Raw genomic sequence first — 26093 nt, forward strand, 5'->3', positions numbered from 1 at the left:
AGCTGAGAAAATCAACAACAACAGTTGTCTAATTAATCCCTAGAGATCATGTTTGACATGGGTATTGCAGAAATGTAGGATTGTAAACCGTGACTAGCGCTTTTCAATTTGGAGTTTCCGAATGGGGAATAACTAGGAAATAACGAGTAAATGTGAATCCAAGAAGGCTTTTACAAATTCTCCTCTAGATGTGCTTTACGATCACTTTGTCTAACAGTGTACATTCTTTGACATAATCACGGCAAACTTGCCCCGTTCTTGTCCAAAGTCGACTGCATCACATCAGCTACCGAGAAATTCCCGGATATAACAAATCCCTGATATAGCAAAGTTATTCTGCCCCTTCAGTTTTGTTTGCTTGTTTGTTTGTAGCACAATATGACACGAACTTGGATGTTATAATGTTATTTTCATGGTACCCAAGGCCTGAAGTTAGTTCCATGCTCTGCATGTTATCATGTTCAACAGTCTGGTGATGCAATTGTACTTTACAATGTCCGGGGATTCGCTGGCACAGCATATTTGGCGCAAAGGTTGCGTCCCTTCTGTTTGACATTTATACAGTGGACTCCCGTTATAACGAAGTCCTCGGGACTAGCAGTTTTCTTTCATTATATCGAAATTTTGTTATAAACGAACAAATAATAAAAATACATAGAGCCGATAATGTTGCAGCCTGAATTTTTATTTCCTTGTAACCGGAATTTCGTTATAACCGTGTTATAACTACAGTGCATTGTATCAAACATCCTTCTGCGACAAAAGGGCAGCGAGTATTTTAAGCTCTGCCTAGAATCCTCCCATGTGTTTCATGTATCGCTTCATTTTTTTTTTTTCATTGTTATTTTACACAAAATAATTGCATCACCCTCTACCAAATAATGATTTTAAACTTTTGATTCGTGTGTGCATGATGATACAGGAACCAAGAAATGATCTCAAATCGAATCCTATCACTTTTATGCCTCCGCCACGAAGTGGTGTCGGAGGCCTTATGTTTTCGGGTTGTCTGTCCTTCCGTTCGTCCGTCCGTAATCAATTTTGTGGACTGCGTAGCGTAACTAAAAAACCTTTTGAGGTATCCCAATGAAACTTGGCATGTATGTGTATGAGGGGGTGAAGTTGTACCTAACAACTTTTGGGTGTACATGCTTAAGGTCAAAAGTCAAAAGTTCAAGGTCAAATGCTCAAAATTTCTCTATTTCCCCCATATCTATGCAATACCTGAAGACATTTTCTTGAAACTTAGTATATGTATATACATGTACTCCCTAATTGATATTCTCTGGTGAGCGTTTCGGGTCTTGAGGTCAAAGGTCAAGTGAAAATGTTAAAATTTCACTTATTTCTCCACATCTTGGAAATGGTTCAAGGTATCTTCATGGCACATATATAGTATGTATGCATGTACTGACTGGCAGTGATTATCTAAGGAATTTAGGGGTCAGTGGTCAAAGGTCAAGGTCAACTCTTCAAAATTTGACTATTTCCCTCATATTTATGCAGTGCCTGCAGGATCTTTTTTCTTAAACTTGATACATGTATTACCCGATAGATATTCTCTGGGAATTTTTTTTTTTTTTTTTTTTTTTTTTTGCCAAACAGGTCACAGGTCAAAAGGTCAGAGATCAAGTGAAAGTGCTGAACTTTACTTCCTCCTCCATATCTCAGAAGTGGCTCAAGTTGTCTTGAAACTTAACACATATTTACATGTGTTCTGCCTGACAGTGATTTTCCTATGAATTTTAGGGTCATAGGGTCAAAGGCCAGGTAAAATGGTAACAATTTACTATTCAATATAGAAATTGCACTTTTTCTCCATACCTTGAAAATTACTTAATGCATAAACTCATAAAAGGGTCAGAGTCAAGTAAAAAGTCCTCAAATCCCCAAATCCCCCAATACATAGGCCTACTCTCCCATTCATCCAATTAAAACTAGGTCAAGGAAGGTAAATATTGAACACATTTGTGACAAACATGTCATTTTGATATTTTGCCAATTATGTGAAACTGTCAAACACACTTTGTCCACATGTACTATAGACCTATTAGGAGAATTATGCATTACGGCGGAGGCATACAAGTTGCCGCCGCGACATTTCTCGTTAATTGTAAAACACCTTTCTATCGCGCGGAAACAGCCAAGTTAACAATGGTATGGATCGCGAGTGTTTACCGTGTCCAGAGACTATTAATGGAGCGAGCCATAAGCAAACAACTTGACCTGTCACTTGAAAGGCGATATGTGATACGCTCCTAGTTCGGCAAGCAGTGTTTAAAACACATCTTGACAGTTGCCAGATAATCATATTACCTCCTTACCGGAACTTCGAACACGATAATAGTACCTGCTTTTCTAACAAAACACCAATTAACAATGAACAGTTTGTGGTCGTAGGCAGTGCTGTCCCATCAAAAAAATTGTATATGAGAACTAACATGCAATCTCTTTCGGGCAAATGAATTTCCCTGCGCACATCAGGGTCCCATTTCATTTTTTTTTAAAGAAAAAAAAAGTTGATATGATAGCAACTCTTTGCTGGAATGGCAATTGTCATGGTAACAACAAAAATCCAGCTTCCTGATTGGCCGTTGCTATGGGAAGTTGCCTTTCCAGCAAGAGTGACTATCAAATCAACTTTTTAAGAACTGCCGCCCAGATTGAACGCACCCGTATACCGCTGTCTACACTTTTCAACATGCCGTCAATTCTTCGTTTGAGGCGAGTCCCCAACTGGGTTTACCCAAAGTGGGGTGCGTATATTTGTCGTTTGGGAGTTGGGAGTCGAAGTACTTGTCCATTGCAAATAAACTTTCTGCTCAGGCGTGACAAACCTGAAGGCCAAGCCAGGGTTTGATGACTCCAGCAGCTGTCGTATTACGTAAGAGCATGATAAGGATATCTGCCTGTGGCAGACCATTCAAAGTGAACTCAATTTTCTCTATCCTTTTTAAAGTTTTCAATTTTATATTCTATTGAGAAATTCTATGGTCATCCATTTTACATTTCGAACGAAAAAAATTGACCCGTAAATAACGAAAATGCAGGAATAAGAAGGAGAGCATTGCCAGTTTGCCGGTGCTGACAATGTGCTATTTGGCAGTGAGTTACAACGGGGAGGTGAGACTACTCCCTGGTTACAATCAGCCTGCTGACTGGATCGTTGAGAAAGCAGCTGTCGTATTACGTAAGAGCATGATAAGTATATCTGCCTGTGGCAGACCATTCAAAGTGAACTCAATTTTCTCTATCCTTTCTAAAGTTTTTAATTTTATATTCTATTGAGAAATTCTATGGTCATCCATTTTACATTTCGAACGAAAAAAATCGACCCGTAAATAACGAAAATACAGGAATAAGAAGGAGAGCATTGCCAGTTTGCCGGTGCTGACAATGTGCTATTTGGCAGTGAGTTACAACGGGGAGGTGAGACTACCTCCCTGGTTACAATCAGCCTGCTGACTGGATCATTGAGAAAGAGAGAGAGAGGGAGAGAGAGAGAGAGAGAGAGAGGGAGAGAGAGAGGGGGAGAGAGGGAGGGAGAGGGGGAGAGATGGGGGAGGGAGAAGGGGAGAGCAAAATGGAATGACAATAGTTCCGGTCACTACAGTACAGGCATGCTCTGTCTGCATACGCTGAATGTCTACACTCACACACACACACGTACACACACACACGCACCATGGAGCTACATTAGTTTGCAGGCACAAACCCTTGTTGGTCGTATAGGAGTCTGCATGCGCCAAGACTAATACACGCACCGCTACACTGCAGCAATTGGGAGAAGCTACAACACAGGGCCTATGGGACAGTGCCGAAGTGGTGCATATAGTAGTCTTGACGCAGACTCCTTTACGATCAACAAGGGTTTGTGCCTGCAAACTAGAGCTACATGGCCCATGCCAAAACCAAAACAATCTCCTCCTCTCGCGGTGCCCCCCCCCCCCCCTCCTGTGGCGCTGTGGCGATGACTGATGCTTAGATTAGGCCAGGGTCAAGAAACAGGTGTTTTATATCTTTGACTTTAAGTCATTGATTGCCAAGATATGCACTGGCATTATTTACTGGGGTGTAGCCTCTTCAAACGAGAGATTTGCGTCATGAGGTGACAGTCTGTGGGTGCAGTTCCAAAATTCAGCCAGCCAATCACAATCAGAGGTTTGTGTCTGGCACATCACGTGAAAAGCTTCGGATGATTAAAGCTGCCACTTTATTTCGACGTCACTCACTGAATTACTTTAGTAAGTACAAGCGGAGGTGATAGTTTTCTCGTCCAAGAAAGGTAAGAAGATTTTTTTTTTTCATAGATGTTGACACTTTTTGTGCTTCTGATGGAATTTACTCGCAATTTACTCTAAAGTAGAAAACATATTATTTTGCAGTTGTAAGCATACCCGATACTTGAAATGGTGAACACAAAGGGCGGAAATTCAGCAGAACTTAGCAAAGTTTTGTCCCAGTACTCTACAAAAGTGCTCCCATAGCACTATTTTATTTTAAACTGTCGCATTAATTCTTATAACTTTCCAATGTGTGAGTACCTAACAGAATAATGTTTTGCTTTCGTTTTGGTTGAAGAAAAAAAAAATCAAGTTTTCTGGAAAAGATATGGCCGTATATGTATACATCAGTCTTATGAATGTTGTGTGATTTTCATACTTTAAAGAGATGCAAGGAAGTCTATCGAAGTTGTCGATGTGAGACCTACAAGGTCTATTCGCCAGTTTAGAAATAAATTAGTAATGGAGGAGATATCTGATGGTGTTGTTTACCTCTAGGTCTTTTTGTTCAGATTCAACACTTGCACAGGGCTCGCTTTACAGAATGCTCATTCGTGTGTACTTTGTGGCCGTGGCACTGGCCATCATGATTGGAGGGTCGTTTGGAGGTAAGTTCAACTTCAACAAACCTTTCTACTAAACGAATGATTTGAATCCATTTAGCCAATATTGTAAATGCGCGTCACATGAGTGCCTTCAGCATGAAACGAGATCACATGCCCGTCGAATGATGCTTTTGTTATGTCTGTTTATTTTTCTTATTTTGTACGGAGGAAAATGTGCAGTATTTCTAAATGAAATGAACACAATGTGGAAATGAAACAGAGTACTAAAAATGTGCAGAACAACATTGAATTGAATATGTTCAATATTCAATATTGAACAATTGAATTACTGAATTAAAAAGAAATTATGTAAAAGTATGTAAATCTGTATTTTGATATGAAAAAGCATAAACTTCAAACGCCAATCATTTTTTGATTTCATCATATTTCACAGTTCCTGTCCGTATGAACTAAAGTATTTTGTTCTGTTATTCATTTACAAGCCTTGTGTTATTTATCTACTATGCATCACTGCACCTACTTTTTGTATTTTTCTAAGCTTTCGATTGCTTCGATTGTTTCGATTGTTCGATGTTGATACTCTTTTGTCCAGTATTGATGTGTATTGTATTTTGTTGTGAAATGTGAAAACTAGATGTTTAAGTTCATTCAATTCTCCAAAGCAACAACGACAAAGAACAACTTTGAATATCTATCGCAAAGACAATCGTACTGTTAAATTAACTTCTATCCTCCAAAACTTTGGTTGCTTTTCGAATCATTTTTCTTCTTCTTCTTCTTGTTTCTCTTTTCTTCTTTTTTTTCACTACAGTGTCATAGACATCTCGTAACCAATTCCTTTTTGTTCCTACAATATCGTTTTTTCCCTCCTGCATTATTATTTGGAAGTGTAAAACACTCCTTCCCTATCTTTCTTTAAATATATATTGTATATCCATAATACTCCTATGCCGCTGTAACAACACTCACCCTCCCTCTCCTCAACTCATGTATATAATACAAAATATATATATATATATATATATATATATATATATATATGTGTGTGTGTGGGTGTGTGTGTGTGTGTGTGTGTGTGTGAATGTGTGTGTGTTTGTGTCTGTCTGTCTGTCTGTCTATGTATTCATCTACTGCGTTCCGCGTGTTATCTATCTCTTTCTCGATTATTAATCTGATGATTTCACCATGTCTTGCCTGACACACAGGCCGACAGACTCAATTAAAAGACCTCCTCTTGAGTCTGTACGACAAGGAGAACCTGCCTTCATATGACTCGGTGAACAACGTCTCTTTTGCTCTAACCCTCCAGTTTATCACAAATGTGGTGAGTTTTGTTAACAAGGATTTATAAAATGGGTTCAAGAATGTAGCCAATTGGAAGCGCTGAAATGAGTCACGTGTGCGTGCATTATTTTCTTCAGGTAAGCACTAAGAAGAGTCTCTCTTCCACCTCCCTGGTTGACGTACGTCACAATGTTTTACACTAGCAATGCGCACTCAATCAGTTGTTACAAGTGCGTCACGCGCTACTATACGCGCTGTCAATCCTGTAAACAACTTCTAGTTCGGGCCGCGGGCTGCCACAACAGCCGGCGGCCTTTCTTGTGCATAACAGTACGTGGCGTACGTATACTCTTATACGTACGTACAGTACTAGGTGAGTGTGCGAGATTTCCGAGTGCGACGTGCGTAAATGTTTGGGACGAACATCTTCGGACATCTTGACTTTTGAGCGAGTGCTACATGTAGCTGACTGGTATTGACCCACAAAGGTACGTGAATAATGCTGTTAGTTTTCGACCCATTTTATAAAACTAATGATGCACAGGATTATTTCGTGGCGTTAGTGAAGGTGCGGCTCACTCTCGAGTATTGACAACGGTTGCAAACATGCACTCGGCGCACACTAACACACTCTATCCTGTGCATCATTAGTATAATATTATAGGCGTATCGTGATAGATTGATCGATTGACAGATATAATAGACTACATTATGTTATATATAGTAGTATGTGATACATACGTATACTGTATACATGTATATATATTTATATGTATATATATATGTTATATATCTGTGATATATACATAAACATATATATAAATGTATACTATATATATATATATATAGACAGATAGAGAGAGATATAGATACACTGCAAAAAGACCGGTGTTAAATAGTGAACACCGAGCTGGTGTTAAATTTTCGGTGCTCATTTATGGTGTTAAATTAACACCTCCGGGTGTCATTTCCAAATTTTAAACTGTTTTTTGAAGAGTTTCTTAGTAACTGCACTTCTTGTTGATTTTTAATTTAAACAAGACGATAAAGAATTTTGCATTAAAATACTAGATTTTTGAAAAAATGTGAAAATAAATTTACACCAAAGTAACACCAGCTGGTGTGGTCTCTTATTGAAGCTGGACGGGTGTTAAACCATTGATATTAACACCAACAAATATCAAATCAACACCATGTGGTGTCATTTTTGAATTAACACCAGTACAGTGTCAAAATAACACCAGGTACAGTGTCAAGGTCAGGTGAACACTTTTCAACACCATCACAGTGCATTTTTAATACCTGTGGGTGTGGTCCTTTATTGAAGTTTGATCGGTGTTAGATTTAACATCCGTGGTGTTAAATCTAACACCGACGTTTTTGCAGTGTAGATATACAGATAGATAGATAGACGGATAGTATATAGATGAATAGATAGATTGAGAGAGAGAGAGAGTGTGTGTGTGTGCGTTTGTGCGTTCGAGTTGAAACAATACGTGAAGTTATTTACTATTAAGTTTTTATGTAATATCATAAGCTATATAAAATCTACATCATACATGCATATTATGATATGCTCAAGTTTTCACTGACTTTGCGCTTGCCTGTGTAAATAATGCAGGGTGTGGCAAATTGTTGGTACGATTCCCGTATTACTATAATAGTCTTGACAAAAGACCACAACAAGAAACTAAAACTCAATAAAGCAATAATGATTTCCGCATTGAAAGAGGTGCACGTAAAACAGGCAGAACATGAAAAAAAAGGAAGAAGAGGAAGAAGATAAAGACGTATGGCGGAGATTCGTAAAACGAAAAGGAGTATATTCTGGAAGAATGAAAAATGATGCTTTTGGTGTTATCCTATGATCGCAACTTTTAAAATCAAAGCTTTAAAAGCAAACCATTACTATGAGTCCAGACAGCTGATTTGGCGTTTAATGGGATGGCTAGTATTCTCTAAAAAAAGTCGAGTGAAAATAATTACCCTTTAAGGAGTGAATACAAAAAAGAGTGAATTAAGAGTGAAATTGGAGTGAATTGTGAATGAAAATGTTAATTTTCACTCATTTTGGAGTGACCTCAGGGATCACTCGAAGATTTTGGAGTGATCCCTGAGGTCACTCTAAACGAGTGAAAATGAACATTTCACTCAAAATTCACTCCAATATTACTCTTAATTCACTCCTTTTTTTTGTATTCATTCACTCCTTAAAGAGTGAATATTTTCACTCGATTTTTTAGAGAGTAACTGATCAGTGGGAATCATTGGGAATGCTAGGGGATGATTGTTCCAATCCTTGTGGGATTCATTTAAGAGTACGATATAATATTGTTGTGTGAAAATTATTTGCTTCAGATTGGCCTCGTATTCAAGTAATGTATACAATCTAATGTTTCCAGGTTAGTATGCCTGTACAGTGACGGGCCGATCGTTAACGGAACGTTAATTTTCACACAACGATAGATATATTATAACGCACTCTTAACTGAATCCCACAAGGATTGGAACAATCATCCCCCAGCATTCCCCCTGATTCCCACTGATCAGTTACTAGCCATCCCCTTTAAACCTAAATGCTGTGGAAATGTTTGCCAGGTAAAGTGGGTGCATGTAGATGGCAATAGTCTCTCCATCGTCACAGAAAACGATAGAAACTTCTGTTTCTTTATCATTTTCTGTACCGAATGAATTCTGGCGCATATTATCACTATCGAAGACTTGTTTTACTTCGATGGTACATATCAATCTCCAGTTCAGGTTTCACATTCATATTCCATCACATTTGCATATTAAGTGAGTGTATATACAAAAACATAGGGCTGACAAGCAAAACAACACTATATTCGTTAGCAAGTAATTGAACAAGCATAAGATATCTTAGATCGCTTTACAGCTAGGGGGGGGGTCTATGTAAAACTGTGAATATGAAAGAGATTCACCTTACACGAACCTCTTTCATATCATAAACATAGATGATTCCTTTTGCCACCAACATTTGCAGGATTTGTTCGGGAATTCAATGGAAGTGTCCGCTTATCAGCAAATGGTAAGTAAACAGTAAAACACAGTCCTTTTTGTTTGTTTGTTTGTTTGATTGATTGATTTTTTATATCCTCTAGAATTCAATATCAGTAGCAACTCACTTGATGCCAACATTCAACCCGCGGTCTCGTATGTCGAAGATTCATCAAAATAGTGACTTATACGATGTTGAGCATTTTAAGCAAGTAAGAACACATTTCTGGAGATATATAATTTTTTCACTTAGAGAGTTATTTTAGAACAATCACAATACTTCTTGTGAAATCCACGGGGGGGGGGGATCATAAAGCTGTTCTTAAAATCAAGGACGACTTAAGAACGACTGGATTACGTTCTGATGAGCCATACCTATCAGAACTGATCACCAGTCATTCTTAAGAAGTTCGTAACTTTAAGAACAGCTTTATGAAATACCCCCCCTCCCTCATTCAGATCCATCAGTAAGGTCTCATCTTTCTCCCCATTTTTCGTGGCCATGTCTTCAAGTCGTGGGATGATTCACGTCTGGCTTGGAATCCTGAGGATTTCAACGTCTCCGAGGTGGATATTCCCGTCAAGAAACTATGGATTCCCGACATCGTGGTGTCAAACAGGTTCGTGAAAGCGAACACCAAGAGCATGGAAACTTTTTGACACCTCTTGCCGTCACTTTCATTGACATTGAAAGAGGAATAATGTTATCAATTTGTAAGACTTAGAAAACATCCTTTCTTATTTCTATAGCAAGACAAATTGAACTAGTTTTTCAGATTCCGCACGGGGGGGGGGGGGGGGGATGTACCACAACGGCATCCTTGTTGCCCCCTCAACTATGTCGACTGTCTTATGTACAGTGCACTCCCGTTATAAAGAACACATTTGTAACGAAATTATCGTTACAACAAAGTAGAAATCCTGGTCCCAAATAAAATTATAATCATAGTCTGTATGAACTAAAATTGTTAGCTATAACGAAATGCCGATATAACGAAAGTAAACCGTCGTTACCGGGGACTTCGTTATAACGGGGGTGCGCTGCATGACTGTATATTTTACATATTAATGAAATTAATGTATATAGTTTTCGCGAAAAGACATGTTTATCATTATCTCAACTATATAACAATGTCTCCAGTTTGACAAGTTTGAGCTGCATGGTCCTATATATGTAACAAGATTCCCTAATACAGTGCATATAAAATGAAGCTATATGAAAGAACTGGAGATGGAAGTACTGGGGATGCGAAATGCTTCGAACGGAACTATAAAATATATATGTTTGGTCAATAATTCACTTTCTAGAAACCATTCTTGCTCAAAATCAGATTAAATCAGAATAGATTATTGCAATTTAACAAACTTCGATAGGGGATGCAGGCTTATACTTTTGATTTCATTCTGTCAAGAAATCTAGCGAAATTTTGTGTTTTGGTCATTTATTTTGGTAGAATAGAGACGCCAGGACATGATTCCAGTGAATTCGGGTGATGTGCGCTATTCCGAAGGTTAGGTCATCCGAAAATGAAATAAGTTTCGTTTGTTCGAAAATAAGCAGGGATAAGGCTCGTTAATTCGAAAATGAAAAGAAGGTGCGTACTAACGAGCCTCCGGAATTACGAACCTCATTTCGTTTTCGGAATAACGAACATTCGGAACAACAAACCTTTTTCGTTTTTGGATAAGCGAACCTCCAGAATAACGAAGTGTAACCTCGGTATGCATTGTGGTTGTAATATATCACTGTTTCGTGAAATCAGCGTGAAAGTTTGTAGGAGTTAGTTGTTCGATTATTTTTCAACTATTTTCTACAGCTTGGGTTCTAAAGACTTAATACCTGACCTGAACGCACGAGTCTATTACACTGGACATGTGAGCATCTTCCCTGCCTCTATCCTCAAGACTACCTGTGTGTTTGATATCTCCATGTACCCTTACGACATGCAGGTATGGCGGAATCATCTCGTTCTTTGAATAACCGACACTTTAGATAGTTTTCATTGCGAAATGTATTCAGGTTAGTCAAATTCTGGTTTTAAACTGATTTATATGATGCACATGATAATAATTATTATTATTATTATCATTATTATGCACATAATTATTAAGAGGAACGAAACGTAAATAGACACGTGGATTGATGGATGCAGCAATACTAGTATTTATGTTAGCACACATCAATGAAAGTTTGAAGAAAATCGGACAATAAATTCATTGAAAGGTTACGAACTCTTAAAGTTTTGGATCCATCATCGCTGGATGAGAAGACTATTCAGACATCATTTTCTAACGTCATGCATGGAAACAACACAAAGTGTAAAAAGAATATAACTTAATTTCATATTTGTTAAAAGGTAAGCATTCCCTTGACTTGTTCCTGACATAAAAATGCTAAGGGTAATGATATTCCCTCTGCTCTCTAAACAGCTTAAAGAGGTACACAAATAAAGGGCTCTTCCAGAATGCTAGAAAGGAATAGAATATGTCAAATTGTCTTTGTTTTCTTAAAACCGTTTTTTCAGAAGTGACGTTACGAAATACTGTAGTCTTCTCATTCGGTGATGGTGGCACCTTAACTTTAAAATTCGTAACTTTTCAATGGCCTGTCCAGTTTTCTTCAAACTGTCACTGATGTGTTCTACTAATTACATTGCTGCATTCACTCAATCCAAATGTATATTTTGGTTTCATTCCCCTAAACTCAATTTACAACAGAAAATATGTGCCTGTCTGTATATAATGTGTGTTTCATTATTTTCGTCTGAGGAATATTAATGACTGAAGTTTGCCCATTCATAACAGAAGTTTACCGATTCGTGACACGCCATTTTTATATAAGACGTACATGGGTAATTAAAGCATCATAGCGTTGGTGCCAAGCATGATCGATATTCCAAAAATTAAATCACAATAATCTAATCAATCTAGAGATAATTATCAGAAATGTTACATTCCCATGCAGTGTCCCTGTAACAAGTAGTAATGCTTAGACTGAAAGGCTGGCCACATAATCATTATCTGCATTATATTTCTGAATCATAAACACAGATTTTTTTTTCTTTCGTCACTTCAATATCCAGAAATGCACCTTGACATGGCTATCCTGGACGCAGAGTACATACACCATCCGTCTGTCCCCTCTCTTTGACCATGTAGACGTCGCAAGCTACCTTCCGAACCCTACTTGGGAACTCGTCCGTGCTCCCGTCACGGTACGTCAGCAACTGTACGAGTGCTGCCCGGAAGAGTACGAAATGCTCGACTGCACGATCGTCATCAGACGCAGAAATGCCAGCGCCCTCGTTGGACCAGCCGTCATCAACGTCTGGCTCATCGTTGCCGTCTTCCTCATGACACCGGCGGCTTACGGAAAGCGAATCGTCTTCGCCGGGCTTGTGTCCGTCGCCCTGGTCGTGCAGGCAATGGCTCTCAGCGGAGAAGTGCCGGCTTACATGACCACGAGACTCGGACGGTATCTGCTGGCTGGTATGGTGCTCTCTGCCATCATCATCGTCATCAACGCCCTCCTGTTCGCCTGCAATGCCAGTACTAGTAGTCCCGCATCTCGGAGCCATGTCCGTGAACATCTAGTTCTACAGGAGAAGGTTCGTTTCACCTTATAATTTTGAACTTCGTCGTATTCTAAACTCGTGACCATTTGATCCGTCAACAAAAAAGTGTCACTCTTCTATTAAACCACCAAATAACAGCGTACATCTGCATACTGGGGGGGGGGGGGGAAGGGTGTTTCAATATAGTCAGCGCTGACAACTTGTCAGTCCTGACTATTTCAGTAAAATCATTGGTTTTGATTGGTTGAGACGCTCTTGTCACTGACTGTTATACTATGGTAATTGTCAGTGACTGACAACTTGTCAGCGCTGACAACTTTCGTGAAACGGTGCCCAGGAGTCATTTCTTCTATAGATGGCTGAAAGCATTAATGAATCTTATCTGAATCACATCTTCAACAAGGGTAATACAATGTATTTCCACAAGCAGAATAGGAAATTGATGTGTGCTGGTATGAAGATACAATGTATCTGCAGATTCAGCATGATAATCATCGTTTGAATTTAGGGGCATACATACCACGTAGAAGTTGGTCGACTTTACTGAAGAAGAATCGAAATATCCAATTCATGAAGAAAATTACAACACGAAAAGTAATAATGACTGCATGCAACGTATAATCAATTTAATTGAACACAAAAGTAACCATTCTTCTGATGTAGAACATGACATATTTCAGAATTTCTCTGTCTCTTCGTGTCATCAAGTTCTGCTCTGTAAGTGTCCAAATCCAAGTCCAAATCTCCTATCTACTCTGACAAAGTAGAATCACAAACTGCAACATTCGCATGCGCTCAATAGTGCTGCTACAAAATCGCGATTTGTTACTCATGCACATAATAGCAGTGTCTATAGGGTGCCGAGGAAAAGTAACTGCTTACTTTGTTCGGTAACTCAGTCGGCAGCAGCAGCGAAATGTATAGGTCCTATAGCAATATGATATTTTAATTTAGAGTACATCCGAGGAAGTTCTGCAACAAAATGTTTATGATGAGGTATTTGAATATGATTACAGCTGTGAGACTTCGTTCGAGATGCCCATCATTGGTACTGAAATAAGAAGCATTTTAATGTTGTTGTTTTCTCTGTCTGTCTGTCTGTCCGTCTGTCTGTCTGTCTCTCACAGGACGAGACACCTGCAAGCGACGACAGACGGCGTCGCACTTGTCTGTTTGTCGACATCGGACTCCTGGTCGTGACGATGCTGCTTCTGGCTGTGATCACTGCAGCTCTTTTCATCTAAACTATCTGAACAACGACGTCAGTGAAACTGTACATAATCATAATCAAGCACTGGAATATCGCGTTAAGTTCAGCAGCCGCATTGCTTGTTGATGTAAATTCTAGGGATTGATTTGGTAGAATTATGTCAGTATTATTTCCTCGATAAACAGATTCGCCATTCATTTTATACCAGTATTAGACATTTTGCTGAAGCAGATTTCAATCTTACTGCATGTAGACAAAAGAGATTTTTCCACTTTAAATTTATACTATACTCATTATACAATGTGATTAAAAGTATATTCTAAGATTTGCAATGTGTTGATATATGTACAGGGTATCATCTTTCCTAACAATTTTGTGGGTTTAACAGGAGCAAATGATTCAAGAGGAACTTGAGAAGGCATCACTTTGATTTGCTCTTTCAATTTCAAATCAGCTATTTTGTGAACAAGCAAGAATTGGATTGTATCGTGTTTCGAAATTTCGATGTCCGTGTATTGTAAAGGTAACAGCCGTCACAGTTGTATTGTTTTCGGATTAATGTCCTCTTTGAGAACTTAGCCTGCAGATAGGCAGTTTGACACAATATAGTTCTTTGACCTTTTAGAATCTCCCAGTGGCGTATCTAGGGGGGGGGGGGGGGGCAAGGGGGGCACGTGCCATGGGCGCCACTCCTTGGGGGCGCAAAAAACGGGGGGGGGGGGGGAAGAAGAAGAAGAAGAAAAAAAAAAAAAGAAGAAGAAGAAAAAAAAAAAGACTCGCCCGGACCGGGGAGGGGGGGGGGGGGGAGGGAGAAGGGGGCAGAAAACCAAATCAAAGAAGATAAAAACAAAACATGATGACGCGAACAAATAACAATGTTTATTGTGTTTACACAAGAATTCCGAATTCCATGTTTTGTAAGCTGAAATACAAAAAAATTCGGCTCGCTCGCTGCGCTCGTTCGCCACAAATCAATTAAAAAAAGATAATGTCAAAACCTCAAAGACATTGTTTGACATGGGTATTGCAGACATGTAGGATTATAAACTCTGACTAGCACTCTCCAATTTGGGAGTTTCCGAATGGGGAATAACTAGAAAATAACGAGCAAATGTGAATCCAAGAAAGCTTTGACAGATTGTCTTCTAGATGTGCTTCACGACCTGTCTGACGTGACTGAACTTGCAGTGTACATTCTTTGATCATAATCGCGGCAAACTTGCCCCATTCTTGTCCAATGTCAACGGTATTACGTCAGCTACCGAGAAATTCCCGGATATAACGAATCCCTGATATAGAAAAGTGATTCTGCCCCTTTCTGTTTTTCTTTGCTTGTTGCACAATATTGGTATAACACGAACCTGGATGTTATAATGTTATTTTCCTCTGCATGCTATCATGTTCAACAGTCTGGTGATGCAATTGTACTTTACAATGTCTGGGGATTCGCTGGCACAGCATATTTGGTGCAAAGGTTGCGTCCCTTCTGTTTGATATTACAGTGGACTCCCGTTATAACGAAGTTCTCGGGACCGGCAGTTGTCTTTCATTATATCGAAATTTCGTTATAACTGAACAAATAATAGAAATACATAGAGCCAATAATATTGCGGCCTTAATTTTTATTTCATTGAAACTAGAATTTCGTTATAACTGTTTGTTATAATTGGAGTGCACTGTATCAAACATTCTTCTGCGACACAAGGGCAGCGAGCACTTTAAGCTCTGTCTAGAGTCTTCCCGTGTGTTTCATGTATTGCTTCAGATTTTCTTTCATTGTTATTTTACACAAAAGAATTGCATCACCCACTGTACCAAATGATGACTTTAAACTTTTGATTCGTGTGTGCATGATGTATACAGGAACCACGAAATTTAGAGTATTTTATAAAGTCCTTAGTTTGTTGGTATAAATCGTTATCTATAAGGCCGTCACTATATCTAGATTAGAATTGTAAGATTTGATAAGAAAAAATGACATGAATTCCATGTTTTGTAAGCTGAAATACAAAAATTTCGGCTCGCTCGCTGCGCTCGCTCGCCAAAATTCATCAAAATTTATTTCATTTAAATCACCCTCAAAAGACCCCTCTTAGGTGCTTGAAAAAGCATATCATGTGGACCTTTTTTTAAAGTCCCTACCGGGATGGGGTTGGGGTTGAACACTTTTTCAGAAATTAGGGGCGCACTTTTCGCGCTTGCCCCGGGCGCCGTTTTCCCTAGATACGCCACTGGAATCTCCTCATGTATAATTATCAGTACAAGATAAATCATGTAACTTTCAGCCGTTTCAACTTGACAATGAAATCATTAAAGAGAGAAAAATTGAATTCAAAACTAATATGTCTCTGAGTTCGCAATCCTTTAGAAGAATTATCACAGCTAGTACATTTTTTTTTTTCTAATCTGTTGATTTCGTGGCAGGGAAAGGGTCGGTGATTAAGCCTTTTAGTTCCAGGCATCGGTATAGCAAGGGAGGGGCGATGGGGCGGTCGCCGTCCTATGATTGAGAAGGCGAAAAAAAAAAGGGGGGAGGGAATTGCGTGTGCGTGTGGTTAGGTCGCCGCCTTTCAACCTTTTCCAAAGTAAGATTAATTTGTATAATGATATGAATTCATGTGTATTATACGAGGAAAATACCGCGGAGTTCTTGTTAGTGGATAAGTACCGGACGTGCATTCCTCCTTTTTCTTCTCTGCAACAGATACTTTTCCTTTTTCTCTTCAGTAGATTTTGTTGTTGTTGTTGCTGTTGACGTCGTTGTCGTCGTTGTTGTCGTAGTTGGTAAGAAATATGTCGGCATTTTGTCATTCTATCTTAAGCGCATATTACGAGCCGAGATGTGCGGTAAATGCGATGTTGCGGAGCTAGAGAGAGCCGGCTAGCCGACAGAGACCGTACGGAGCAGCGCGTGATGATGTCACAATAAGTGCTTTGTGACATCATATCAAAAAATAGTGTAGGTCCCTACTACATGTATTTGGAAAATGTCATAAAAAGTGAAGTCATTTAAAACAAAAACAAAACAAAACAAAAACAAGAAGTTGGCTATCATGGAGAGTCAAACATCCGGGGTATTTTGACGGATTCCTTCTTTATAGAAACGAGGAAAATGAATCAAATCAAACATAGGCCTACATCAACACAAATTATCAACGTGACTGATAGCGCCTACATAACGAACTCGACTCCGCAAACGCGGTAAGTGAAGTGCCCACAATCAATACTGTCGAGTGTACTTATTTGACTCGAATAGAGCTCGTACCGTGTTACAGTTACACCTCTCCACAAAGGCACTGGTTGTTCTCGATCTTGCTATATAGTTGAGCACAAACATATCAGAATGATCAGGTTACTAGAAATATGGTGGTAGCAAAGATGATAGAGCGGCGTTCTATCATCTTACGGGAGATTTCAATTCAATTTGAACATAATACATACAGTGGCGTATCTAGGGAAAACGGCGCCCGGGGCAAGCGCGAAAATTGCGCCCCTAATTTCTGAAAAAGACTAGTGTTCAACCCCAACCCCATCCCGGTAGAAACTTTAAGCAAAGTTCACATGATATGCTTTTCAAGCCCTTAAAAGGGGTCTTTTGAGGGTGATTTAAATGTAATGAATTTTTTTATCAATTTTTTTGTATTTCAGCTGACAAAACATGGAATTCTTGTCATTTTTGCTTATCAAATCGTACAATTCTAATCAAGATAGTGACGGCCTTATAGATAACGATTTATCTATACCAACAAACTGAGTACTTTAAAAAATATTCTAAACCAGAGGGGCATTTCATGAAGCATTTTGTCCGACAACTTGTCGCACAAAATTAGTACTTTCAGCCAATCAGAAGCAAGGATTTCAGTAGCTTTTAACAGTTTGTCAGACGAAATATCTGACAAATTGCTTCATGAAATGCCCCCCCCCCCCCCATGTACGCGCGAGTGAGCCGAAATTTGTATATTTCCGCGTCATCATCACGTTTTGTACTTATCTCCTTTTTAATTTTGATAAATTTTGGCGAGTGAGAGCAGCGAGCGAGCCGAAAATTTTTGTATTTCAGCTTACAAAACATGGAACTCTTGTCATTTTTTGCTTATCAAATCTTACAATTCTAATCAAGATACAATGTATAGTGACGGCCTTATAGATAACTATTTTTACCAACAAACTGAAGACTTGAAAAAATACTCTGAATTAGTACGAGCGAGTGAGCAGAAATTTGTATATTTCCGCATCATCATCACGTTTTGTTCTTATCTCCTTTTTATTTTGATAAATTTTGGCGAGCGAGCGCAGCGAGCGAGCCGAAAATTTTTGTATTTCAGCTGACAAAACATGGAACTCTTATCATTTTTTGCTTATCAAATCTTACAATTCTAATCAAGACACAATGTATAGTGACGGCCTTATAGATAACGATTTTTACCAACAAACTAAGGAATTGAAGAAATACTCTAAATTAGTACGAGCGAGTGAGGCGAAATTTGTATATTTCCGCGTCATCATCATCACGTTTTGTTCTTATCTTGTTTGATTTTTTGATAAATTTTGGCGAGCGAGCGCAGCGAGCGAGCCGAAAATTTTGTATTTCAGCTTACAAAACATGGAACTCTTGTCATTTTTTGCTTATCAAATCTTACAATTCTAATCAAGACACAATGTATAGTGACGGCCTTATTTTTTGGCGCCCCCCCCCCCCCTCCCCGTATGTTCGGAACCGTTGGCGCCTTCTTTTGATCCAATTGGCGATCGCTTCAGAACGAAAGAAATTGCAGTCGCTGCTCAGTGAAACATTTTGTCTGCTAAATATAAAATGACATGTGTGAACACAATAGACATTGTCATTTTGTTGGCTTCATCATCAAATTTTGTTCTTACCTTCTTCTTCTATATAAAATTTAGAGAGCGAGCGCAGCGAGCGAGCCGAAAATTGTATTTCAGCTTACATAGAATTCTAGTGTGAACACAATAAACATTGTCATTTTGTCCGAGTCATCGTTATGTTTTGTTTTATCTTTTTTTGATTTGGTTTTCTGCCCCCCCCCCCCCCCATCCGGTGAGTTTCTTCTTCTTCTTCTTCTTCTTCTTCTTTTCTTTTTTTTTTCTTTTTTTTTCTTCTTCTTCGTTTTTTTTTTTGCGCCCCCAAGGAGTGGCGCCCGGGGCACGTGCCCCCCTTGCCCCCCCTAGATACGCCACTGAATACATATATCGTATATAGTCTAGGAAGGATATCTTTGGTGGTAACTCAGTACGATGAACAAGCAACAATTTCAAATGCGCGAAACGACTATGCGCATCATATCTTTTTGTTCGTGTGTGTGTGTGTGTGTGTGTGTGTGTGTGTGTGTGTGTGTGTGTTGTGTGTGCGTGTGGTTGCTGTATTTTTATTCCACTTCTTCATCAATTTGAACGCAACGATCAGCAGTCGGGAGCTGTTGAAGGATTCGGTGATGACAGGCCGCATTTCATTACAGAGGACATATACGTACGCGATCGGAAGTATACCATGTTCTACGTCACGATGATAGCAGCTCAATTTTTAATGAAGTATGAACACCCTGTGGTTAATTGTGGTACCTTTCTTGAATTCCATGTAGGCCCTACTTGATTTGTTGGTTGATTGTTCGTTCAGACCCTGATGGGAAGACTCCTGCATTTTACGAAAATGCAGGAAAAAAAATAGAAGAATATCAACCTTTAAAGGACAAGTTCACCTTCATAAACATAAGGATTGAGAGAATGTAGCAATATTAGTAGAACACATCATTGAAAGTTTGAGGAAAATCAGGCAATCCGTTCAAAAGTTTTGAATTTTTGTAGTTTTTGTGCAGTACCCCGCTGGATGAGAAGACTACTGCAGTGTATGAATAACTTAGATGTCACATGCGTACAACAATATAAGGAAAATATAAAGAGAATTTCACAAAATTCCATCTTTTGAAAAAAGTACACATTCCCCTGACTCGTTACCGACAAATGTTATGGGTAATATTATTTCCCCTGCCTTTAGAAAGAGGCAAGTCAAGTGCTCTTTTATTATGCGAAAAAAGTGAAAATATGTTGAATTTTCTTTTACATTTTCTTTATACTGTTGTACGCATATGACTCACAAGCTGGAGTAGTCTCCTCATCCAGCGGTTCCAACACAAAAATTTAAAAAATTCATAACTTCTGCATCGATTGTCCAATTTTCCTCAAACTTTCACTGATGTGTTCTACTAATATTGTTGCATTTTCTCAATCCTTATGTTTATGAAGGTGAACTTGTCCTTTAACATTCTTTAAATACGGGGGAGACTTACACTCAATTTGAACATATACTCTGAGCGTTAACACTTTAAAGATATCGCAGTCTAGTAACGAAATTGATACAGAGTACACTGGTACAGAACTCCGCAATTCGCTCGCAACGAAGCGCGCATGTAACTGGGTACCTCCTGCACTTTCTAACACCATCACTATCTTCTATCAATCAATGTACATGACCCTTCATATACAATTTTAATAAAGTTACTTGCCTTGGACAAAGAAAAAACCAAACAAACAAACCCAAGAACCGGCCTTAAACCCACTCTGCACATACGAGATAATATCTTGTAATGTATGTGTGCGAAGTTGCATTTGGTATTCAGTTTTCACCTACAAAAATATAATTCGATCAAGGAATGTGACATCAAAAGACCCACACGACAGCAAAGTGATAATATTGACTCTTCGTGAGAGATTTTTAATACATAATACAATCATCATTTTACACACAAGTTCTTGAAATATCAAAGTATACATACATGTACAATTCACTCATTTCCTTCCTTTGCTTCCATTTAATTCAAGCAGCATATCATAGAATTGTTCATCCTCTTTGACATGTAATATAATCATAACATCCCATGCATAGCATTGTTGATAAATATTATATTCACACCGCCATGGAATGGTGAGTTGTAGTAACAAAACCATTTATTTAGACATTGTCTGATATAGACCCTCGGCAGAAGTTATACTTACATCTGGTTGACTTACGCGGTGACAAATACATGTGAAAGGTGAAAACATTCCAGATTCTCCTGTCCTTAAATTGTTGCTTTGAACCAGAGCAATTACTATGTATTAACTTTGTCATATCATTATTTCCATAATAAACATCCTTCCAACAATAATCACTTTAGCTTTGCGAGGTCAAAATATTTTACATTGGGTCAATTTCGTCCATATACGAAAAACAAATTAATTATGTACCTGTACACAAGAGGCCATTGCAAATCTCCTTAAATCTGTTAGCAAATCTATACAAACAGTAAACTATTTCAGACCGATTGATTTTTTTAATCCATAAATGAAAATCAGAAGAAAACACCACAAACATCGCGAATACTGGTGGTACTTTCTTAATTCAAATTCTTTCAGCTGCGAATGACAAAGAAATAACAATTAATCTGCCTGAGAAGAAAGGCAGCAATGATTTCAGACTACTATTAATAAATAATACACTTAATCTGGACAAAAAAGAAGAACATACGATTGGTTGATTACTTCTTCGCAGATATATACAATCCAGAAAATGTAAAACGTGGGACTTTCTTTCAGCTTCATATACAATCTGATGGGTTAACAAAGATGTGCTCTACAGTGGAACAACTATTCACGATTGGATTGCCAACAACTAAATGAAAGAAAGCAAAAAATTTTACCTATGAACTGACAATGTCTGCTTAAGTGTTTATGTGTTTAAATTTTAATCATGTTATGTACAACTATTTATCTGAGGACAGGTTGTGTTAGTGAAGTAAATTTCAGTATAACATGAAAAATGAAAGCTATAACATTTATATCAATTTTCACAAACTACAGATACATGTATATTTGTGCAGGGATAATGGAAGAACGTGGTCAGTTTGTTTCAATTCGATGTCACCAAGTTGCTGCCAGTTGCTCTGTAGTTTCTCCAAAGTTGCCACCAGTCGGCTCCAAGACTTTGTCACAGAACTGGCTAAGTTTTGGGTCACACTTTCTCTTCACTATTAAACAATTCTTTTACTTAAAGGGACATTCCAGGCGATTTTTCATAATTTCACATCATGTAGTACATAAATCAACAACTCCATGTATAGATTTGAGGAATTTATTGTGGTTCTTCAGCGGAGAAACAATACTTTGAAATCTCTCAAACAAATTACACAGAACAAGGATGATGACGTAGGAAGTTCACATATTTCAGAAATGTAGCAGTGTAATTCCATTACAATACCGCTTGCTTGCGATTCACCTTTTTATAATCTATGCATGCCTTCTTCTTTTGTTCTGCTTCCTTGAGCCCCAACTCATGCATTCTTATGGTGACTCTGCCATGTCATCATCCTTGTTCATTGCAATTTGTTCTAAATTTTGAAAATATTCTTATTCTTCATCCCAATTATCACAAATTCTGAAACTCTGTCCTCAGTATAACTAATTTTTAGTTGTTCAAATGTAAAAATCTGAAAATCATCCGGAGGTCTCCTTTAATACTATTACTGCACAAGATGTCTATCAAAGTGACGGCGGTCTATGGAATGATCACACCAATTCTAGGCAAGAGTTCTAGCGTGAATGTGACGGTCACAGACAGGCTGATGAAAAAGTGAACCTACAACCTGGCAATTGTCGCCAATTGATACCACAGCAAAGGGCTAGAAACCATGATGACACCTTCAATCATGACTAAAAAAGAACAAGGAACAAACGCATCGTTATTCATTCTTCCTGTAGCACCTCATGAGCAGGAGCAGAATGAAAATCACTTGAAGCTGAAAATTGCCAAACAATGAGCAAGAATTCACTCAGAATTAAGTGGCTCATAAGATTTCCAGGAAGCATTCAGGAATTAAAGTATGAGACAACTGCAATCCACCTAGTATTGATTCCTCCAATATATGCATGTGAGCTACACTAATTCCACTATCCCTAAAGCTTTTGTTTGATACTGAGTATATCCTCATAGACTAGTCTCAGATGTTCTTGCAGTCTTTTAAACAAATTCAGTGATCCAATAATGAATATACATAGTGGAAGTCAGTTTTCACTTCAGAACTCCTAGATAAGTAAGATCTCATTGAATAATAAATCAGGTCACTTTTAAAATAAAATTAAAAATAAATGTGACCTGCCTTTACCCAATCAGAAGCAAGCGAAACAAACTTATGTTTATTATGATGCTTAATTTCAATCCTTGATTTTCTTGCTGTGGAGCCTAAAGAATCATTCTGGCAAGATAATAACAAAGTACTTTCAACATTGAAACATAGGACGGAACACTATTTTGTGTATTTCAAAGGTAAAATCAGTTGAAATAAGTGCAAATTGACTCGCTTCAAAATCTTATACTAGGTTGTGTACAGAAAGTGTTAAATATTCTGCTTAATAGCACACCTTTGTCAGTTTTACCCTATAGGAGGTGTACAGGTGTATGAAGTCTGGTTAGTTGAAGAAACAAAGTCAGTAGTAATTCAACTATTCAAAAACAAAACTTCTCTCACATACAGCATTTTGCCTACAGATGTAGAAAGGCAAATTTTCTGTGTGTATATCAAGTGGAATACAGTCCATACTGCTCCACTCCCACAGAAAAGTAAAACTTATAAAATTCTCAACAGCAAGTCATATGCATAGTATCCCTACAATAATTACATCAAAACTGAATGTGAGTTAAATCCTTTGTAAAGGGTTTATCATAGTGCAATAACATAGAGGAGCATTCTTCAATGTCACTGGTTCTTCCATACTAATTGCTCAAATGTGCCTTAGTAGTTAATAAGCAGAACATTGTCTTCTACAGAGAGACAATACTAAATTGATAATCAACAAGACTTGAAGTTGTATGTTAGTAGCACATGAAGTTCATTTACTATCTAAATATACAACATATACTTCACAGCTTTCACTGCATGCGAAATAGTGGGCTACAAAGCACTTCTATATCGTTTCCCTATCATGCTTCCTTATTACTGGAAGACAACCCTTATTTGAAGGCATGCAGCTTGCTTTGGAAATTTTGCGATAATACCTGTATGATCATACAAGAGATGACACTGCTGCCACATTTCAAGAGCTCCTATGAAATTCTTGTCAATGCTGATAACCTGTAAGAATCAATAAAGTTCCTGGCTTTTGGAAGTACATGTACTGCTTGCCAGAAATATTCGTTGGATATTGCAAGTTCAACCTTGCTCCTGTACAGACAATCTCAGTAGATTCGAAAGAGGTAAGTCTTAGTTAGACAGAAGAAATGCAGCAATATGTTGTTTGTTTCTATTCCATTGTTTCAGTGAGATCACATGGCAGAGGAGCCAAATGTTTAAATCTTGCAAACCAAAATAAACACATAGATATTCAATGTGCGATATTACACAACTATTCGCACATCAGCAGAGACTCCAACTCTCCCGCTTCTGACGGGAGATCTCCCGCCGAAAGCCCATTTTTGCAAAATCTCCTTTTCTCCCGCTTGAGGTTTAATTTCTCCCAACCTGGCTCTGTGTCTCCAGCTTGAAATGATTTCTTACTACGTGTCATCATATGTTGAAAAATAAGCGTTCAGATAGCATGAGAGAGCATCTAGAACCCTAGAGCTTCCAGGGTCCTTAAGCAGGCCCTGGACCCCGGCTGCAAGGAACTTTGCGCACATCAAGTTGGAGTCTCCCATTCGCTAGGGATTTCAGTTGGGAGAATCTCCAGATCAGAAGGTGCGTGGGTTTGGAGTCTCTGCATCAGATGTCCCAATTTCTTAACTGTCATTTTTAGTTTATGATGGTTTGATTTGTTTTGTAAAGCACTGAACTTTTCAGGGAAAGCATAACTTCACACATTTCCGAGGCACCTACTAAACCACACATACACTGTATTTTTGTATTTATCTTCCCAAAATGTTCAATGGAGAAACATAAGTATTGTTGAAAAGCAGTAATATTCTAAGTGAGATACTGCTTGAAATCTGTGAGACTACAAATTGTATGGCTAATGATAGCTGTTGGACATACAGTAGAGTTCAATATGATGAAGCAATAGTGCTTAAATTGGACAGACTGAGTCTAGTCACTGATAACTGTCAAGAAAACAGCTTGCACATAAGTGAACTCATTCAGACACTCAAATTCCACAAAAATTCACTTTTCTAGCATAATGAAACAGCACTTGACTAACCGCTTTCAGAAAGCAGGGGAGTAAGTGTTACCCTTAACATATTAGTATCAAGTTGATGGAATGTGTAATTTTCATGAAAAATTAATTTTTGTGGAATTCCCTTTACATTTTCTTTACATTGTTGTCCACACATGATGCCATAACTTCTAGTAGTCTCCTCATCCAGCGGTTCCAACACCAAAACTTGAGAAATTCATAACTTTGCATTGATTGTCCGATTTTCCTCAAACTTTCACTGATGTGTTTTACTAATGTTGCTGCTTTCACTCAATCCACATTTCTCTTTGGGTTTGGGTACCCTTTAAGCAAATGCACTCTGACAGATTTAACAGCACAACTCTTGCTGCCAGCATGGTAATGTGAAATTTGAAGGGTATAGATAGACAACTACATAAATACGACATTACATCCCCTGACATTGTCCTGGAAACATGAGCAACAGGGTTTTCTTTTCATCATGGGAATGTGTACAGACTGGTATTAGGTAACTTATCACACAGAGGAAACTTGGAGAAGACAAGATTGGTTTCCAGTCTTCAGTTTCCATGACAGCCATCAGGGGAATACTAGGCAGAATTTGGGAAAGGTATCACTTCAATTTACAATGTACGTGTCCAACAGTCCACTGCACACAAAATGACATCTGTAGTGTCTGCCAAATCACACACTGTATAGGCCATATAGTTAGCGAGACTAATTTTTCGTACATTGGGACTTCATGAAATTTTATGATTAGTTAAATTTGCGATTGTGGAATACAGGACTGAACGAAGAAATATATGTGTTCACATCACATCACATTCATGTTGGGGATCAGAATCAAAATTTTACATTTGCGAATAGCACCTGACTCGCAATACATGTATTCACGAAAATGAAAACCTCGTGAAATATTCAGCGTATAGTAAGTGCCTGTGGCACTCTTTGGGTTGTGGGAAGAACGGCCCACTAGACTTGTGGAGGACAAACTAGCAGCAGA

At 38.3% G+C, this 26093-nt stretch overlaps 1 protein-coding gene across 1 annotated transcript; it reads left to right on the forward strand.

The window, feature by feature from the left end:
• Positions 1-4261: 4261 nt before the first annotated feature.
• On the forward strand, positions 4262-13970 carry LOC139735465 (neuronal acetylcholine receptor subunit alpha-2-like). The gene is made up of 8 exons (XM_071646221.1): positions 4262-4285; positions 4782-4891; positions 6055-6173; positions 9138-9182; positions 9665-9771; positions 10969-11101; positions 12235-12759; positions 13854-13970. The coding sequence occupies exons 2-8, from the start codon at positions 4828-4830 to the stop codon at positions 13968-13970; spliced, it is 1110 nt and encodes a 369-aa protein (XP_071502322.1). The 5' UTR covers positions 4262-4285; positions 4782-4827.
• Positions 13971-26093: the final 12123 nt, after the last annotated feature.

The sequence above is a fragment of the Diadema antillarum genome, unplaced genomic scaffold (genome assembly GCF_040938485.1).
Source record: "Diadema antillarum isolate AM-2024a unplaced genomic scaffold, OU_Dant_1.0 seq00000581_RagTag, whole genome shotgun sequence".
In the NCBI taxonomy this organism is placed as follows: Eukaryota; Metazoa; Echinodermata; class Echinoidea; order Diadematoida; family Diadematidae; genus Diadema; species Diadema antillarum.

Bases quoted from the DNA above. Each gene is read 5' to 3' on its own strand.
- LOC139735465 (XM_071646221.1), top strand. From the start codon at position 4,828: ATGCTCATTCGTGTGTACTTTGTGGCCGTGGCACTGGCCATCATGATT. The intron at 4,892-6,054 runs GTAAGTTCAACT...CCTGACACACAG, and splicing joins GATTGGAGGGTCGTTTGGAG to GCCGACAGACTCAATTAAAA. The intron at 9,772-10,968 runs GTTCGTGAAAGC...TATTTTCTACAG, and splicing joins GACATCGTGGTGTCAAACAG to CTTGGGTTCTAAAGACTTAA.